A 19,450-nucleotide genomic window follows, 5' to 3' on the forward strand; every position below is an offset into this window, starting at 1 on the left:
ATTTAAGGTAAAGCCATTCAACGCATTTCTTCATTCTCCCTGTGGACCAAACTGGATGTCTTTCTCATCGTTTCACTTTTCTTCTTTCTAATACCTGACGGTTGATCCAAGTGCCAGCGTACACACACACCTGCCATGATTCTACAGGACAGGGATGGCGTCAGAGCTGTCTGCCATCTTATCTGTCAGCAGCTCTTCAAAACATCCCTAAACTAGCCAAAACAGTACTTCTCTAAAACACCAGTCCCCTGTTCAGAACAAAAATAAAAGGGCCAGAGCAGCAGTAAGATACCTACCCCATAAAGCAGCACACAGAATCTCAGAGTTAAATCTCTTCTTGTATTTACGGATCTCTGGGGTGTCACTCTGTGGCCTAGTGTTGGTGGGATTCACATTGACCACTGAGCCCTTCCGGGTAGGATCTTGCCTTATGGCTTCCGGTCTCATTCCATCACAGGAAAATCCCACTAAAACACAGGACACTGGAAATTATTTTCTGTACACACTAACCCCGCACCTGCCCCCCCCCCCCACCCCGCTACACATCGAGGAAATATTCTTATGGCATAACTGAGTCTTTGTCAAGGAAAAGAAATTTGTAGGAAATGGAAATGGAAAAAGGAAATGGACCACACAGCTCATTGCAAATAAGGCAACGCAAGCGGGGTGGGGGGGTGTGTATCCAAGGTCTGCGCCTGAATGAAACACCACTGTGCTATGCCTAGTAAGCCACCAGAAAGAGCAACGCAAAGTGACCGAGTCCTGTTTGTCAGCTGCGTTCTTGTTGCTACGTTACTTACCCACAGAAGTCACTGTTGTCCCACTAGATGGAGAAATCTGTAGTAATCTGGGGTCTATAAAAGGTGTAAAGGAGGAGGAAGATTTGTGTTTCTGGAGTGTGCTACTAGCGGACTGAGTCTGCAATGTAAATTTCAACATTATTAATACAAATGACATTAAGAAGATGAACATTAAAACATTTCAACCCACTTCTCTACTGTACTGGTTCCCCATGAAAGCCCCCGTGCTTCTGCATGAGGCCCCAGACGCTCATGGGGGCGCCTCTGCACAGGTGCCACACGCCCCCTAGCAGGCGGTGTGACCTGGGCCCACGGGGAGAGCTACGTCTCTTCGGGAACAGTGCTCCCCAAGACCGGAATGCCGCACGCTACCAGTAAGATCTACATGCCATGCTCTGAGTAAATAATTGTAATGAAAAACTCCTAAAGGAGGTTTGAAATGTCTTGATCTCCTCTCATCAATTTCTGAATTCCTGCCCCCAAAAGTCCAATTAATCTATATTGGAATATCAGCAGATCTTAATTTTATATTATTTATTTTAAAGTGAGCCTCTTGCCAGAAAGCTACAGAAGCTTGGCTACCCTCGTTTCAGGTGCATCATTAAACCCGTATCAAACAAGGGGCTCATTAGTGAAAGGTGCAAACGACAAAATAAGGCATATCCTTTTGCTCTTTTACCAGCACTAGTGTTTTGGTTAATAATGTAACTTAAGACAAAAAAAAAAAAAACACAAAGGAAGTGAAACAAATTGTTAAGTGGAAATGTAATGACAATTAAAAACAAAACAAACAGAAAAGTAAAGTTGCCAGTTTAGTGAGTTAAGGGTTATAGTAAATTCTGTACATTAGAGCAAAATGGAGCAAAGTTTAAATATAAATGTGAGGAGAAATGTGAGTGCAGGTGGGATTCATCACTGGATAAAAGAGAACGTGTCTGCTCCAGTCCTTTCATCCTGTACCATTTCTCCCCCCACGGGCAGCTGCAGTCACCATGTCCTAGGACCCATGCCCTTCGCTGGAAGCCTTCCTGCCTGTCCCACGACCAGGGGCCAGTCGCCAACGGCCTCCCTGAGGCGAGCCTGCCTTAAAAGCAGTTGACTTGCCCCCACTCCTCAGGGGTGAGGAGTGTGCGATCCTTTCTAACAAGGAAACCGAAGTAGGAGCAGGCTGTTAAGTGTGTACATCAGCACAACTGGCTGAATCTACAAGCCACTTTCAGCCTCCTTCAACTGTGAGACAAATGCATAGAAACCAAACCTCCCATGAAACCAAATCACTGGGTCACTCAGTACAGGGTGGGCAAGGTGTACTGTCCCTGCGGGGGGGCCCCTGTTCCACAGAAGGGATTCACCCGACGGGCACCCAGACTGAGCACCACAGCCACGCCTACCAATGAGCACGCAGGATTTCCCGCTCACATTTGCAATTAAAAGCACACTCAGACCTTTGCCCGTCTTGCTGAACGTCCTCACTTTCTAGGTTTCCCCAAAAAGCATTTGGCCTCCTCTTAAACTCTGAATGGTTGTAAATGTCAAGGAAAGAAGTCCTTATAACAGGGTTGGTAGAAACCAATTAAGAGTAACCAACCCACAAGCCCCCACGCACCCTCCCCCCTCAAAAAAAGACAATCCAGCCCTGTTTGAAGGAAATCCCTGCTCAGGACAACGAGTTTGTCAGATCAGGCCAAGTCTGCTTAACCAAAGTTTTCTGTATTTTATTTATCAGATAAAAAGAATGCAAAAGGCAGATTCCACAAAGGACTGCTAGAGTTTCATAGCAAATATATAACGGATCTGAGAATATAGCAATCATTTCATTCAGGCTTTAAAAAAAAATAAACTGAATACAGAAAGCCATGCAGCTACACTCATCTAGAGGAGAAGAAACCGTGAGCCGGCAAGTCCGGAGGGCGCTTGGTCTAGGTTAGGGGTTTGTATGCAGGTCTGGAGCATGTTACGTGGGGCTGGGGGAGGGCAGGTGACAGAAGAAAGCGGGTGGGGAAGGTCTCCTCTGCACACTAGCAACTAGGCAGTGGTCTAACCCTAGGAGAGCAGCCAGCTGTGGTGCGAGACATACCTCAGTAGTAGTGAGCTTGTCCTGGGGTGTCTGTGGGGACATGGTGGGAGTCGGCTGGCTGGAAGATGGGGAGGAGGAAGTGGAGGAGGTGGAGGAGGAATGGCTTTGCTGTAAGAGATCTGGCAAGAGGTGAATGCGACCGGCAAAGCCATTGCTCTCATGATGGCTGGCACGCTTTTGGTCAACTGTACTCTGCAGAGAAAACAGGCACACTGGTCTCGCTCAAGCGCTGCTGAAATGGCCTACGACCTACTGATAACTGACTCTGCTTTGTGACTTTCCAGGCTGCTACATCAGCAGGGAAAGGTCAGACGACGTTGGCCGGAATCGCTGCCACTGCCCTGCTGAACACCACAGTGCAGCCGTCGGGGCTCAGCCACCTCATCTGCTGGCCACAGGACCCGAGCATCCACCCAGGTTCTCCTGCCACACCGGCCGCTGTTACCAAAACCACCAGGAGTTTTTTCTTTTTAAATCTTTCTGTCTGAAGCTCTAGAAAGTACCCTGTCATTTCTTTGAATCCTGGTCTTGTCCATGTTCTTCCCACGTCCCGTAGCATGGGACATACTCAGGGGAAAGTCCAAAATGCTAGATCGGTGCCCTGTTCTATTTAAATGAGAAGCCGATCGCTTTCTTCACAGCTAAGCTGAGACATGAACAGACAGTTGTAAAACTCCATCATCCAATCTGAGCACAACTGGGTGGTACACATTTAATAGTCAACAAGTGAAAAGACTAACATTGGGGAACACACCAGAGACTTCCCGGCCCTGCTGCTGCCCGAGGCCCTCCCTGTGCTGCCGGGCTCAGAGCTCAGCGCTCTCTGCAGGGGCACAGGACGCTAGACCAGCCCCATCTTCCGCCACAAGCCTGCCCAGGACCCTGCGGCTTCTCTATCAGACACAGACTGAGACTCAGCGCGCTGCTTGAATGAGGGCCGTCGCAAGACATGCAGAGGAGCAGCGATGTGGGGTGCAGACGGCTGGCCACCTTGTCGCATGCAGCACGCACCTGCCGCCCTAGCCCACTCTACCCGCTGGGGCTTGTCAACATGAAAACAGACGATGGCGTAGAAACAGCATGAGTGAGTGAATGAGCAAGTGGGTTAATGACTACAGAAGCTCAGCCTCCAACCATGGAGCGAAGACACGGGTACCTGGCGGACGATCAGAGTGCCCTCCTTGGACGGGGTCATGGCTGGCTCACTTTCTACATCGTCGTGGACAATCATGGTTTTCACGGACTCCGTTTCACCATTGCTCAAATTCAGAGATGACCTATTGTGACAAAACCCAGAGGTGAAGGGCCAGAAGTCCCGTTAGTTAAGGACATTCTGTTTAGATTTGCACCCTCTCAGAGTTACTAGGTGAGGTCAGCTCTCCAGCCAGAAAGTTCCCTCAAGGAAAACAAATGCTTAGCTTTTCCCCTTCAATAATGAACTTCCTGCTGGTACAGTTTGTTTTTGAGCAAAAAAATCAGAAGGAACACTTATGGATACTTAGTTACGCTGAAATGAAATTTCGCGTCTACCATGTCCTCAAACTAAAAGGAAACACTGAAACACATGCGGGGGTCCTGGGGGTCCTGGGGAGAGGCACTGACGTGCGCACGCGTACACACACACACACACACACACACATATGAGCAGAAGGGAAACACAAAGGCTGCCTGCCGCTGACCCCAGGACACCTGCATGTTACATGTTCACAGACTCTCAGGACAGGTTAAGGAAAAACTGGCTCCCAGTGCAAAGGCCCAGTGGGGACACTCATCCTCCCCAGAGACACCGAGGACTGACGCGGCTCTGGTGTCCTCCGCTCCGGACGCGGGCTCCTCGGCCCCCTCCTGCTCTGCATCGTCGTCCTCCTCATCCGTGGTCCCCGACTCCTCACTGGATGAGGAGTAGTCTGTCACCTTGTGCGGCGGTCGCACATCTTCCACTGCCCGAAGCTCCTTGGCCAGTGCAGTCAAATCCTGATGCACAGGAGAAAAAGAGTAAGGCAAGGCCGGGTGCAGGGGTGGGAGAAACCAGCAAAGAATGAGGAGTTGTTTGTTCTGACTACTTGATGGAGAAGAGCCACAACAGTAGTTTCATTAAACTGTTTGGTAGAGTATTTACCAGTATCATGTAAAGGTAGGTCCTTAAAGCTTCTGGTAGAAAAGACCAAAAAAATTCAAAAGATAGACAAAAATACAGATAAGACAAAAAGAAGTCAAAGATGGTAAATACAGTTCAAATATCACAATAAAAAAATAATAATCTGCTTATGATAAGCTGACAGCATTTTTCTTTCAACTGTAAGATAAAATTCTAGATCAGCAAATGTGTGTAGACAGGTCCTTGGAGTTTATTATAAAGAGATCTGCCTCTGTGAAAAAATCTTCTAAGGAGATTATCCATAAAGCAAGACTCTAGTTAAAGAGGGCTGATTTAAAGTACGTCTTTGGTGAAGTTTTTATTTTTAACTCCAACTTTTATTTTTAACAATTTCGAACCTATCAAAAAGTGAAAGAGTGAAGTGAGCACCCGTGTATCATTCACATCTTGCTTCAATCATTAACAACTTGCGACATTCATAAGAACAGTTCATGACACACGAAGTGACAGGGTGGTAGCAGTGTGTGCTGCTGTGGGCAGGAAATGAGGCAGGCCGCCCTGTCCCCACTGTACCCACGTCTCCACATCCCCGTCATAGTGCCAGTAAATATGAACATCAGAGAGAGAAGAAATCCATAGTAAAAGATATTATTCAAATAGGGCTTCATTTCCCTTTACTCTTCTATACTGAGATATTTTAAGACTGAACCAATTATCCAAATATAATTTCCAAGTGTGATTATTATTTATATTCTACATTTTCATACAGAAGTCTGAAGTGTACCTTTCTACTTGGGAATTTATATTAAAATAATGACTTTTTATAAAGCAGGCTATTCTGTTTTTTTCTTTTTACCAGTTCCAACAGTTTTCTTCTTCTCTACAGTGAAAACATGTTTCTTTTCTTTGAACTTGAGCCTCTGAAATAGCAGTGGTCAAGTATTGGACCTTGAGTCTTGTTAACTATTTCATGACTACAGCTGTGGCTTTTTAAGAAGTCGTTTTTAAAAGCTCTATTTAGTAATTTTAAAAATGCATGCAGCAAATTCTGTTGTTAAAAACATGAGGCAAAAGTTTAGTGTTTTTCATTCTAGAAAAGAATAGAAAGGCAAGTTGAGGAAAGAAAAGCAACATAGGTCGAAAACAAGCTCGGTTTAAAAGGCAGTTAGGTTACTGCTCTGAGGCTGAATTTCCCCGGCGGGCTTACCACTTCACCCTGCAGTCCAGCAGCAGTTCCATTGAGCCGGGTAAACCATCAGTGATGAAGAATGCATAGCACAAAGCAGCCCGGGAGAAAGAAGGGGAGAGAGGAGAAGCACAGAAATCAATCAAGCAGGAAACCAAAATTCCCACAGGCTAAGAAATCCACAGTGTGAGCAGTCACGTGGTCAGTTAATGCAACAGGGATTAAAGGAGAAGTGTGAGAAACAGTCACACTGCCATCCAGGTACCAAAAGGCAGAATTTAAATAACAGGTGAGTTTAAGAAGGTGATGTAAAATAATTTATTCTAAAAGCCAGTATTATAAATGCCCAACTCATCAAGAATGCGTAAAGGTTAATGCTAAGCAAAGAGATAAAAAGGCTTTTCTTTCGCAATTTTTTATGACTTGGGTGGGGAGACACAAATGTGTCTGAGGTACATGGCTTCCTTATAATTCCTCAAATCTGTGAGGGGGGGGGGCCCACAGAAAGGATTGCGCCTCTCAACTACGTTATTTTTAATAGAAAGATCTCACTCAAGCTTGAAATAAGTAAAACTGATTTTGTGCAATTCTTACAGCAGGTTTGAGAGGTCTAAACACTTCTTTTTTATCCTCAGGTTTTTTCGCTGCATTTTCAAGGCGCTGAGATGGAGAGCCTTCCGATTTGGATGATGCTGCAAAGTTCAAAACAGACAAGAAAGGCAGATACATGTCAGCATCCAGGTGTGTGCTCCAGAGCGGACCTAGCCCACCCGCCTTTTGTTTCTCTCCTGTCACCCCCCTGCCCACTTCTGTTAGCCCCACTCATGGCAGGGTCTCCACATGTAGGTCTGGACCCCAGGGCTTCTGACTCCTTATTTACACCATCATCACACTCTAGTTAATATTCACAATACCTTCTTATATTATGACAATACAGGGAGAGGGAATTTTGATAACCTATTATTATGAGTAGGTTGAAATAACCAATACTGACGTCAATATTGATGGAGTCTATATTGAAAGAAGTGGGTTCAAATCTAAGCTCAGACATTTAGCTAGTCGCCCTGAAGGAGTTATTTAATCTCACTAAATTGCAGTTACTGTAATCTGTAAAATGGACACAATAACTAGATCTCATGGGGTAACGCATGCAAAGTGCTCCCCGTGCTGGGCGTGTGTAAGCTCTCAAAAGTTAACTCTTTAATTATTAACATTATGATGACTATTAATTAGTGTCACTAACAGCCCGTACTGAAATATTGTTTTGTGATACGCAGCTATGTGATGACTACAGGTCTGCTCCCATGATGGAAAAGGGTTCCCAATACATGATCGTAGCCCGATGTGGTTAATAGGGAAAGGAGAAAGGAAAGGCAACCTACATCTCACTCGGAAGCGCTCCCCCGAGCCGCTCTGAGACCCAGGGTGGGAGCCAGGCTGGGATCCCGAGTTGCTGGACCCAGAGGAGCTGCCACTGCCGGGCCTGGGCACCAGCTTCTCCACTCTCTCCCACAGCAGCCTGGGCTCAATACTGCTGTTGGAAAAGAAGAGGAGAGAACCGTTAATGCATTATGCCAAGATGCAGTGTCAACTGATAACACATGTATGAAATGTAGGGAAGATGAGAAAAACAGCCTACAAACAGCATTTAACATTCAGCTCAGCAAAAGCTGTAACAACATTATTCATGGCTTTTATCTCATATTAACAAACCAAAAATGCTAAATGATATTCTACCATTAGCAGACTCCAAATCGCCATCAGGTGTGAGACGAAATGCTACTATTTGGTCTAGAAGTGTCATTATTTCTTGTCACAGCTACAAACTCAGTTTCTTACTATGAAAAATTCCACTTACATATAATTACACACAAAATTATACTGTTTGCAGGCTGCTGCTCTCAGCCATCCATCCCCCTTCTCATGAACTGACACTTATACAGGGTTCCTTGTCTGCGCTGTGCTGGGAACACGACAGACAGATGGGCTCTGATGTGTCCCCACCAGGCACGCACCCAGGGCACCAGTTTGCTGGGTGAGAGCTGATGCACAGACCCAGTCACAGGGGAACCCACAGTCCGCCCTGACCATTTAAGGACCAAGACGGCTCCCTGCAGCTTCTGGGCTATCAGCCATCTCACTACTTCAAGTTACACTGAGGTTCCGTGTGCACAAAGGTACCTTCAGAGGATCAGTGATGATCAGGCACAAAACATTCCACACAGCGACACAGTGCCCTTTGCTTCTTCCACTAGGACGGCACTGGTCAGTGGGACTTACTGGGATGATGAAAGTGTTCTATAGCCGTGACACGGAAGCCACTGGCTACATGGGGCCAGGAGCGCTTGAAATGTGGCCAGTGCCGCTAAGAAAGTTAGGTTCTAATTTTATTATTTAAATTAAGTTAAATTCAAATCTAAGTAGCCCCAAGTGGCTAATAGCTATTGTACAGGACGGAACAGCAATAGCATCTAAAACTGTTACTTGGTAACTCACGAGTTTCCTGCAGACTGTATGTCAACCGCAGGCTTTCTTTAGCGGCCTTTTTGTGAGTCCCATACCATTGCCAAGGCCTTAGGCCACCGTTTAGATAGTAAGCTCCTTCAGGGTACAAGTCTCTTAGGCCCGCTCCCCCTTTTCTGCTGTTCCTTCCACTAACGCTTACAAAAACAGGTGCTAGCTTTCATTTTAAAACTGCCAGTGTACACAGTCGGATTCAGACTCTTTTCACTCCAGATTAATGTAATGTGATTTACGTTAATGGATTTTATGGCAGTTCTTCTTTTACAAACTGATCACCTCTTTGTCCCAGCACGTCCCTTTTTGTGGGCATTTTTATGAAAACGGATGACATATGACTGCAGGAGACTGCGCCGGAAATCTGTTCTTCAGCCTCTCCCTCGTTTTACCTGGTGGAGTTTCTTTGACCTGCTTGGCTACTCTGCGGCCCACTGCCCTGTAGTGGGGAGTCCCGACGGGACAGAACAGGGGAACGAGATGTTGTTCTCACAGGAACCTTTGGGTAGAAAATACAGCAATTACATTCTTGAAAATATGAGGAGAAAAAAAGATTTCCCGACCAAAACATATTTTTACAGCAGTCCCAATTACATCGGCCTTCCTACCACCAACCTCCCCCCATCCCTGACCCTCCTCAGCCCTCCACTGATACAGAAGAAAGAGAACATTTAGTCAAAGGCATCAAAGGAGCCAGGACAAACAGCCCTTCTAGGCTTCTGTAACACCTATATATGATGTTTGGACTGAAGTTTGGTGGCAGGGGACATACAAAGCATTTTGCTGAAATGATGTGAGAATCAGGAAAATAAGCTCAAAGAAACCAAACAATGTCTGCAAATGGATCAGCAAGAAACAAAGACTGGTAGGAAGCAAGAAAATATTCAGAGGAAGCAAATTCCAAGTGGAGGAAAAATAAACTAAAATGTGCCTTTTTCTTTCATTTCACCATTAAGTAATTATAAAAAAATTATTTTAAAAAAAAACTCGAAACAAAAACAAAAACGTCCCTCAATTTAAAAAGAAAAAAATCATTTTCTTTGATATGCTTATGTTAGTTTTCTTCTTTATAAGACTTCTCTGAAAATTTTGGTACTGGTTAATGTTCCAAAATAATTTGTAGCTTCTGTGTAGTTATAAGACAACTGCTAATACATATTTGATTCTGTTTGTTCTAGAAGCATATTATTTATAGACTTACTCTTAAATTATTATGTTACCTTGTATTTATGTACACAGTGAACAACAACATTAAAAAACTGGCTGTTGGCTGAACGTAATTGCCTAACTATGGACCTTTCTCCCCACCATAAAAAGTTCCTTTGAAATTTCATCGCCCCTTAATTCTGGTGAAGTCACCATACCCTTAATTAAAATAATTTTTTAAAAGTAACAGAATGGAAAAAGCAGCACACGTCTGTCTTCCTGCTTCTTACCCTTGGAGGCACCTCGTCACTGTCTGATCTAGACCAAGCCTTTTGGGTGGGGTCAGGTACCTCCGACTTAGAGTCAGAACTCTGACTTAGCACCTCACTGCGGGAAGGTGGACATGGGTCCTGAGAGCGAAGATGGTGGTGTGCAAATTTGGGAGGAGAAGGGTCACTGAAGGAATGGGATCGCGAGACAGGGGAAACACTGTTCTTGAGAGATGCCAGGTGGGACCACTGTACCTTACGAGAAAACAAAACACAAAACATTCAATGCGTTCTGCATAAAACGCTTTTCTGGTCAATACCAAATTCAAAGCAGGAATTGGGGGAGTGCAAACTGGGGTGCTACAGTATTAGGTAAGCCAGGCAGCAAAACAGTTATACTTTTAAGTGAAGAAATGGTCTGGGGAACACAACATGGAGAAAATAAATGTACACTTATAAGGAAAACTCTTTTAATATGCGGACAAACATTACAGCTAGCAGTAAACATGAAGATTTAAAATTTTAAAAAAGGCTTCTCGCCTTCCTGTCCTGAAAGGAGGGACAACGTGCTGCATGCACATCCGTGTCAGAGCAGGTAGAGGCAGAGAGGAAAGGCAGAGAGAGAGAGAGAGAGAGAGAGAGAGGAGACAGGACGTACACTGCCGTACATGCAGACCTATCTATCCACTCGCAGGTTACCTGGCAGTGCAGGATTTCAAACCAAGTAACAGCAAAACAACACATTTAATGAGCAAACACAAACCCCTCATGTTTTGACAGACTATAACAGAATAACTTAAAAACAGTCAACTTTTCAAATACACCAATAATTTTCCTTTTTCTTCTCCCAAGTCTTAAAACACTGAAATCCTAGATCTCCATGCATCTTCATACTATTAACAGCTATGAAAAAAAGAACTTTGATTTCTTTAGAAATATTCATTGCTATAAGTCCCTAATTTCTCCTTCTACTTGACAATTAATTACTTGTCAACTGAGTTTATCTGGTTGCTTTTAAACGGGGGAAACAATCTGATATAATCTGTACTTTCTTTCAATTCTATTTTAAAATGTGTTCAACATTGCAATTTACATAATTCCAGCTGTGTATCTATTACATAATGCATTTAATGAAAACTGGAAGTACCAATTCATAACTGAGTCAGCTTTTCGAAAAGCAAGATTCAGAACTAGCTCCAGGTTTATGATTCCATAATTTCTAGGTGAGAGTCATATAATTCCAGTTACTGACTGGTGTAAGCCCAGATGCCTAAAATGTTTAAAATTTTCAGGGGAAAAAACATGGAACAGAAAGTACTATCTGTAATTTTCAAAAATGGGTTTTAAAATAACGAGTCCTACCTGATAAAAAGTTCCCCCCAAAGCATGTTTTCATAGGTGTATGTTTCAGCACAAAGCAATTTCACACAGAAGGAGGAAAAGGGTGGCTGTTTCCAGGAACTGCAATAACTAGTCACTAATATAAAAAGTGGTCTACACAACTCAGGAACTCCTATTTTCTAAACTGTTAGTGGTTAAATAGATAAAAATTTTCTATTTGGGGTTAAGTTTTACTTTCAGAATAAAAAGTTTAATCCTGGACTCTTTGTGAGAGTGTCATCAAACCAATTCTACTAGTCCCTCCTTCCCTTTTTTCGTTTTTACCATCTCCTGCTCTCATCTGCTTCATTTTCTTTCCAACCATCACTCTCTGGAGCTGCCAACTGGCCTGTGGTCAGTTCTTCTGTGAATCAAGAAGCAGCTGATCCCATGTAAACACCTCCCAACACCCGCCCCCCGCCCCACACACATACACATACACCTTTTCCTTCAGTCCTTGTTCTTTTTCTAAAAAAACTACTTCATACTGGGATTATTTACTATAAAACACATTCAAATCCTCATCTGAATTTGTTTTTCAGAACACCACAGCTGCTTCTATCACAAGCATGTGAACTTCTGTCTCCCAGTACATGCAAACATCAGTGACAAGTAAACTCAGCCTCAGAAATTATTCCCAGTGTTCTGGATAACACAGCTGAAAGGAGCAAACGTCTAAGTCGTTTATTTTCATTGAGAGAGGTGGAGTCGGTGTTTTAAGGATCTCTGAGATCTCTGACGTGGGTAACCTCTGCAGTCTACTTTCTTCTCCAGACGGCAGAGGGTCTCTTAACCACACAGCAGTCAGCCCAGAAGGCTCTGCCTCACCTGGACAGGGCAGAAGGCTGTGGTCGGCCAATGAGAGCTCGTGACCTTTACTCTGGACTACTACAGGGAAAGCCACACCTAACCCACGGAATCATAACCTTTATTTGGATCTTGAACCTTTCCAGAATCTTTTAAAAGGCCCTTTTCCTAGAAAACTATGTACCTTTGGACAAAACCAAAAACTGCTACATGGAATTTCAGGGACGTCGTTGGCTTTCTAAAGCCCACTCCCAGAAGTGGCCAGAAGCCAAGGACGACGGGTTAAGGAAAAGTTCTGGTTCTCCCTCTATGTACTTATGATACTACCTTCCTAAAACGAAACTGGCAAATCTTTGTATTAGAATAAGGAGGTGCTTATCTATGAACATCTCAGTTAGGAAAGGCAAAAAGTTAGACTAAAGGAAGAAATCACTGAGTCTAGAATTCTTAATACATACAACAGAAGTCTTAAAAGAAAAATCCTTCTCTCCCCTGTCAATGAGGCTCTGTGCTCTGTAAGTTAGTCTAAACTCAGTCCTGCTGACCCCTTCTCTTTCCACATGTGGTGACACACGGAAACGAGGACAGGACAAGCAAGCCCGTGGCTCGGGAGCTATCACGTGCGTCTCCTCCACCCACAGCCGGCTGGATGCCGCTCGCTACCTGTGGCTCGGCTGGTCTCTGCAGGGCGGGATGCACAGACTCGGAGTTGCCATTGGAAAAAGACTCTGATCTGGAAGGCACTGGTGGCTCCAATACTCTGCCTGTCTGCTTAGACTGGGCTTCAGGGGAGCTGTGGTTAGTTTTCCTAAATCTATCTTCCACCTGCATCAGAGAATTAGAAGACAGAACTCAGTGTTAGTAAGGGAAAAAAGCAGATACCCGAGAAAGCCTGGCAGTGGACGGACTCTAAAGAGAAATTTCCTGTTTTCTAGTTGAAGAAAACAAGAAAAGAGAGGGGTAGCTGGGGGGTGAGGGAGTCGGGGAGAGACAAGTAAACCAGTACTAGGATTTGATGCAGGATAAAGAAATACTTAAGATAAAAGGAGAGGTGCCCTTTAAAATCTCCTCCTGGCAAGAATTCTAGATGATAAACTAGAAAACCAAGTTAAATCTTCACAACCAACTAAACCAACAAATTAAAGAATTATCATCAGGAATCCCAAACACATTTCCTTCCACCAAAAAGAAAGGCATTCCACAACAAGCAGAACACTTGGTCCCAGAATCTCCTCTCTGGGAGCCAGACGCGGTGGCAGGTCGCCACCTACTGGCCAGAACTCAGTGTCCTCTGGAGGCCGATCCCTATCTTCCTAACGGTAGGTCCCCTGAACAGCGACTGCTTTGCCACATCCTCACTGGGAGGCTCTGGGGCCCCGAGGCACCAGTTCTGTCACAAATCACCATCACCAAAAAGTCAGTAAATCAGGCCATCCGCGTACTTTTTGCTCATGGCAGGAAAGTAGTCAGCCAAGCCACATGCCCCTCGTTTACATTTTAAAGATCCATTCTGTCCCTCAATCGTCCCTCTTTCTGTTTGGTTTAGTGTTCGCTTCACAAAACACTTCACTAGATAAGAGACGCTGGACGGGTCCCTCACTTCTCAGCTAGAAAACCCAGGGTGTGGGGGTCAGCAGCGAGGTGTTAAGCCCCCCCAGCACTAGTATCAGACAGCTGTCAGGAGGGGGGCATCCCACGGTCAGTGTCTCAGCAGCACAGGAAGCAGGTACCTCTCGAGCGCGGTCGGCGGGCTCGTGGTGGGGCTTAGGGTCTGGGGCGTGGAAGCTGGGCTTGCTCCGATCCGGGTGCTGCGGGAGCTGCGGGAGCTGTGGGTGCGGCCTCCGGTGGTCGTGCTGTAGAGACAGGAGATAGGCTTGTTCTTGTTGCAACTGCCTCTGGAGCCTCTCTGCCTGCCGGTGCTCCTCCATCTCCCGCCATCGGCACTCCTTGGAGAGGGAGAGGAGAACACTGAATCTACGGGCCACTGCAGAGCGCACCTCTTCTCCAGATTCACTTTCTCAACTCTTTTTAAAGACCATGCTTTTTTTTTTTCCTTCCCTTGTTTTATAACAAAGCAAAATGGCTAGGATTTTAAATAGCATATTACCTGTGGAAAAATCTGACAGCTTGTTGCTAGCCATAATATCACTGGACAGAGAGAGAATTGAATTAAACGTCATTGGTTTTGATGGTTTCAAAAGGTACTTAAACTATGTAAAAATCCTATGGCAAGTGCTTTGAACCTTCAGCCCTTAGCATTCTGGTTTGTTCACTGAATGCCAACTTCTGTTCAAAACCTTGTCTATCTACCAAACGAGAACAGTTAAGTTATGAACAGGAAATAAGTAAATAAAAGCCACCTGGAAATGTGCCCCAAGCAGTAGGACCACAGAGGACGTCTCCACTTGAGCCTGTCAGCCCACAGCACTAACCAAAATGGTGTGGTGGCGACCACGGCTACGTCCAGCTCAGGGGAGGGGGAGACACACGAGCCCTGGCACTACAGAACAAGACAGATACGGGGCGTTACCAGTAACATGGCCTGCTCCTGGAGCAGCTGCTGCTGAAGGATTTCCAAGTGCCGCTGCTCCTCTTCTAGCTGTCGCCTGATATACTCCTGTCACACAGAAATTACCCAGCAATCAATTTAGCCAAAAGGAAAGCATCAGAACCTCCTGAACGGAGCACCGAGAACCATCTGCCCCAGCCGTCTTTAGTGGTAATTCACTTAGTGATGACATCTAACCAAGTCTGTTGCTAAGGGTTTTCCCAATAGCTTCAAATTCGCTGCTGAGATCTAGAGTCTAAAATATGACGACATGCACTCCAGTCGTATACACCAAGATGTCTGAAAGTTTTTCTGTGAGAACACAGCTGTGACACACAAATGTTGGGTTTTAAAGAACTGTGAAGTTCCTCTTAGGATGGCAGACTCCGGAGAAATCAAGAGTTTAATTAGACAGGAAACCAGAGGGTTCTCATTAATAAATATCTGCGCATTAGTCATTATTTATAACAAGTGTAGGTTGCTAACTTTTAAAATCCCAAACTAAAACCTGTTTAACATTAAAACAAACACGATTTGTGTTTTCTCCGATGATACAGAAGATACCTGGAATGACTACATTCTGAAAGTCATGGGAGCACCAGATTCAGGTGACTTTTCAGCAGTGAATATGTCCAGGCTCTTCACTGTAGAGTGAGTGTGAGTGTGTGTGTGTGCGCTCGCGCGCAGAGAAAGGAGGGGGTGGACGTGACTTATTTCCAATGGGAAGAGAATGATAAACTAATGACAACAGGTAAACACATCCACAACATGTTATGTAAAGAGGAAAGAATCAACCTTGACGCTGCATGCATATTTAAAGGCCTGGGAAAGCACGTGACCTCCACCTACGACCTCTAGCAAGCCCTCAAGCTCCCATTTTCTGTCTCCTCATTTGAGAAATGAGCACCAAGAATACTCTCAGGACATCTTGTGAGGCGCCAACATGAGATATAAAATAACTGAAAAGAATGAAACATTGTACAGACAAAAGAAGTTTCCTTCCTTTTCAACAGGGAAGAAAGCTAAGTTCTCTAGAAGGGGAGTAGACTATGGGGTCTGTGAGGGCAAATTTATGCTGAAATTCAGGAGATTTCTTTAGTGTCTACTGCTGACCATCCACTCATACCAAAGTTCACACCTTGCGATAAAAATAACCATACATCTGGGCTGAACAAAAGTGTTAATTAGCCAATAATCCTGGTTCAGAGAATGCTGGGTAATAGAAATTATGACAAAATTTCCTTAGAAAGGCAATTTAGCCAAAAAGAGCCAATGTGGGGAAAAGCATGTCTGCAAGGCCACTGGCAAATGCCCCCGATTGCACCTTGGACTCCCGAGGTGCATGTAAGCCTAACCCTCCACGACACACACTATGCCAAGGGCTGCCCACGTGGTGTGTGGCGTCCCCAGCAATGACTGAGAAAGGAATCTGACTCCCAGCTCAGCGCTTCTTTGAACTAGACAGAATTAAACCGTAACTTACTTAGTCCCTTCATTGGTTTTCTGCCTTCAAAACATAGGGACAACTGGAAAATTCACATCGATCCAAATTACAAAGGCCCTAACAGTCAATGAACACACAGGGTACAATTATACATGTACACAAACACGCACACTGAGGCAGAAATGACATGTTTCCTACACCGCTGTCAAGAGGGCAATTATTTTGTAACAGAATGAGGAAAGCAGAATAAAAGTGAATTCTGATGCTATTTTTTAAAAGAAGAGGTGAAGAATACTTGCTATCCACAAAAGCTAATGACTGCCATTAGAACAATAAAGATTGAGTATTACTTTCATACCATCTTCGCACAATCAAACTGTGAGAATTACCCGTAGGTGATTTAATTTTTAAAAGTGTGTATGTTTTCTCTCCTCATTGCGGTCCCCAAGTATAAATTAGAATGTGAAAAAAACACATCAGTTAACTGGCCAATAATATCAATAAGGTAACAGATAAAGAATATCACTTAAATTCCTAGGAAAAACTGATAAGCATGAAGACCCAAGTCTCAGGAAACCTGACGCATATAATTAGTATCAAGGATAGTAGTAGCTGATTAACCAAATTTGGAAGTTAATGCAATTGTGGTGGTTTTTTTTCAAGTATTTTAAGTATGAATTTCAAGCATTATTTAAATTGGTCCCCATTCATAACTTTATTTCTTTATTCAAAGTTCATAACAAAGAGTGATCCACTCAAAGGCATGACAGGCTGGTAATGGGATTCACTCTGACAACAAAGGTAACGAAAAGCAGTCGATTCTGTTTGCACAGGTGGTTCAGCAAACTTAAGAGATTTCTAAAGACAACTATTATCTGGCATTACCAAATGCTGTACATATTACTAAATCCTGATTTTTTTTTTTTTGTTAAACAAAACAACAACGTTGTTAGTTTTTCTAATGTTACATATGTATGTACTGAATTACATGCCAGGATATATGAAATATTCGCTTACCCAGTGGCTGCTTCAAACATTTCTCACAGAAATTTCTTACAGTTGGTTTTTAATTTCACTTTTTAAAAAGGGTTAATTATCATCCAGCTGTGTGAGGTTTGAAGCATTTAAGCCAGACCCAAGAAGATGTATTCAGAAATCTTTCACCCATCATACTATTTGGAGACCATTTAGCTGGTTTCAAGAGGTTTGTGAAGCATAATAATTTATGTACCTTTTTTTAAAGACAAGAGACTCAGTTTACTGGTGCACTTCCAATTGTTGTTTCAGCATTTTTAAATCTCTAACGTCCTTAAACATGTGTGCGTGCATGCACACGTGTGTGTACTTTTGCCCCAATCACCCCAACTCACAAACTCACTCATGGCTGGAACGTTCCCTGGGAACTAACCTGTTCTCTCTCAACTCTCCTCTTCTCCTCTTCTGCCCGTCTCCTCTCCTCTTCTTCTTTCCGCCTTCTCTCCAGCTCCTCTAAGCGCCTCTTCTCTTCCTGTTCTCTCCGTCGCTGTTCACGTTCCTGCTGCCTTCTAGCTTCACGCTCTCTCCTTTGTTGCTACGTAAGCAAAGACAGATCATCAGCAGGGACCTTCTGGCCATGGCTCTCGTAACAGGTAGCTGACCAGCTATAGGGCGGTGCTAACGAGGGTGCGTTGGTGGACCCCGTCTCTGCTGGCCAATCATTTCCAAGAGGCCCCTGGGCCTGCATGTACCAGCTTCCTCATGTACCACCTTCCTGGTCAAAGGTGCTGTGTTTCTTTGAATCACTACAGGGTTTGGTCTCGTTTTTCTATCAGTTATTCCCCATTCTCCACTCTGCCACAGCAATGAGGGGATAATCCTGAGTATCACTGCAGAGTGGCCCAAGGCCCTTAAGTCAAAGGAAAAAGACAGAAGAGAAAGGAATAAAGAGGACAGAAATAGAGCAAAGAAAGGAGAGAAATGATTTTGAGGGCGGAGGAGCAGCACATATCAGGAAGACAGGAATGGGCCTCAACAAGAATAAGAAATGCCACAGTCATCACCACGAATATCAAAAAACTGCGATTGAGCACAGGCCTACTATGCATTGAGCTCACACGGTGCTAAGTATTTCATTTTCCTTATTCCACTCACTTTACCTAACACAATCCTTATAACAAACCTAGGAAGTAGGTATGATGAGAAAACAGGTTCAGAAAAGTTAAGTGACTTGCCCAGTGTCACCAGCTCGCAGGCCTCCAGCTGGAAGGGCCACTCTGCCTCGTAGCCTCTCCTGTTAACCAGACACCACCCTGCATCCCATCAGCAGGTGCAAAAGGTGCTGCTGTATCAGCACACTCCCTCTGACAGCCTTTCCTAACCCAGTCTGTTCTGGGTGACCCCACGGTCTAGAGCACTGTGACAGGAGGGGCACCTGTGCGCTGCGTGTCCCACCCAGCTCGACCTGTCTGTCATAAAGCACTTCCACAGTGCAGAGTATAAAATGAACCAATTCTTCCATAAATGTGAAAAAACTGCTAGGCTCTAGACAGGCACTGCCCAGCAGTCCTCCCTGATGACAATGCGGTCCAGCGCAGCAGCCCCTCACTACCAAGCACCGGAAATGTGACTAGTGCCACTGAGAAACTGAGCTTTTACCTTGTTTCATTAGAGTTAATTTAAATAGTCACATGGGCTACTGGATTGGACTGCACAGCTCTAGAAAATAATCAGCCATTGGATTTCTCAAGATACAGGGAACTGATATTATCCCCACAAACTTGAATGTGACCCTGAGATGAACTATTACACAAACAAGGAAGTTTGGGGTCGAGCAGTGGGGGATGTTACTGTACAAAGTAAGTACTTAGAGTTAAGTATTCCTTCTGGGTTTCTCCCCAACCCTCAGCTAGCGTTCAATCTGCAGGTAGATACTCAAAAACGACTGCCTGAGAAATGTGCAAACGTCTTACATGTGGAATAACTGGACGGAAAGGATTACCTAGTATCTGGTCTCTCCGTTGAGAACTAACTACATCATCATTATTCTCAGTGAAGTTGAGTCAGCCTTTGGCCCCACATTCTCTCTTGTTCCCTACATTTCGTGTTTTGGAGTTTCCCCATTGTCTGCTCCTAGAATTCAGAACACAAAACTCACCACTTTCCCATGGGTGAGGTGGGCATGAAAAGAACCGTGTCTGGC

The 19,450-nt window shown here is 44.5% G+C and overlaps 1 protein-coding gene across 43 annotated transcripts in view; it reads right to left on the reverse strand.

The window, feature by feature from the left end:
• The window catches only part of MAP4K4 (mitogen-activated protein kinase kinase kinase kinase 4), a 188,747-nt gene that overhangs the window by 19,865 nt on the left and 149,432 nt on the right, over nucleotides 1-19,450 (reverse strand). For 2 of the 43 annotated variants that reach the window (XM_074332436.2, XM_074332405.2), the window contains exons 13-25: nucleotides 17,681-17,842; nucleotides 14,811-14,897; nucleotides 14,011-14,133; nucleotides 12,944-13,105; nucleotides 10,115-10,348; nucleotides 9,071-9,177; nucleotides 7,544-7,692; nucleotides 6,756-6,853; nucleotides 4,676-4,851; nucleotides 4,034-4,154; nucleotides 2,878-3,069; nucleotides 801-918; nucleotides 297-467 (exon numbers count right to left, since the gene is read on the reverse strand). In XM_074332436.2, the coding sequence (XP_074188537.1) occupies nucleotides 297-467; nucleotides 801-918; nucleotides 2,878-3,069; nucleotides 4,034-4,154; nucleotides 4,676-4,851; nucleotides 6,756-6,853; nucleotides 7,544-7,692; nucleotides 9,071-9,177; nucleotides 10,115-10,348; nucleotides 12,944-13,105; nucleotides 14,011-14,133; nucleotides 14,811-14,897; nucleotides 17,681-17,842 (1,900 nt within the window). Of the gene's footprint in view, nucleotides 1-296; nucleotides 468-800; nucleotides 919-2,877; nucleotides 3,070-4,033; nucleotides 4,155-4,675; nucleotides 4,852-6,755; nucleotides 6,854-7,543; nucleotides 7,696-9,070; nucleotides 9,178-10,114; nucleotides 10,349-12,943; nucleotides 13,106-14,006; nucleotides 14,227-14,810; nucleotides 14,898-17,680; nucleotides 17,843-19,450 lie in introns of all 43 variants that reach the window. The other 41 variants (XM_088796005.1, XM_074332404.2, XM_088796002.1 and 38 more) reach the window with 30 other exon arrangements.

This window comes from Rhinolophus sinicus, chromosome 2 (genome assembly GCF_057876585.1).
Source record: "Rhinolophus sinicus isolate RSI-liver-muscle chromosome 2, RSI-T2T, whole genome shotgun sequence".
NCBI classification, from domain to species: domain Eukaryota; kingdom Metazoa; phylum Chordata; class Mammalia; order Chiroptera; family Rhinolophidae; genus Rhinolophus; species Rhinolophus sinicus.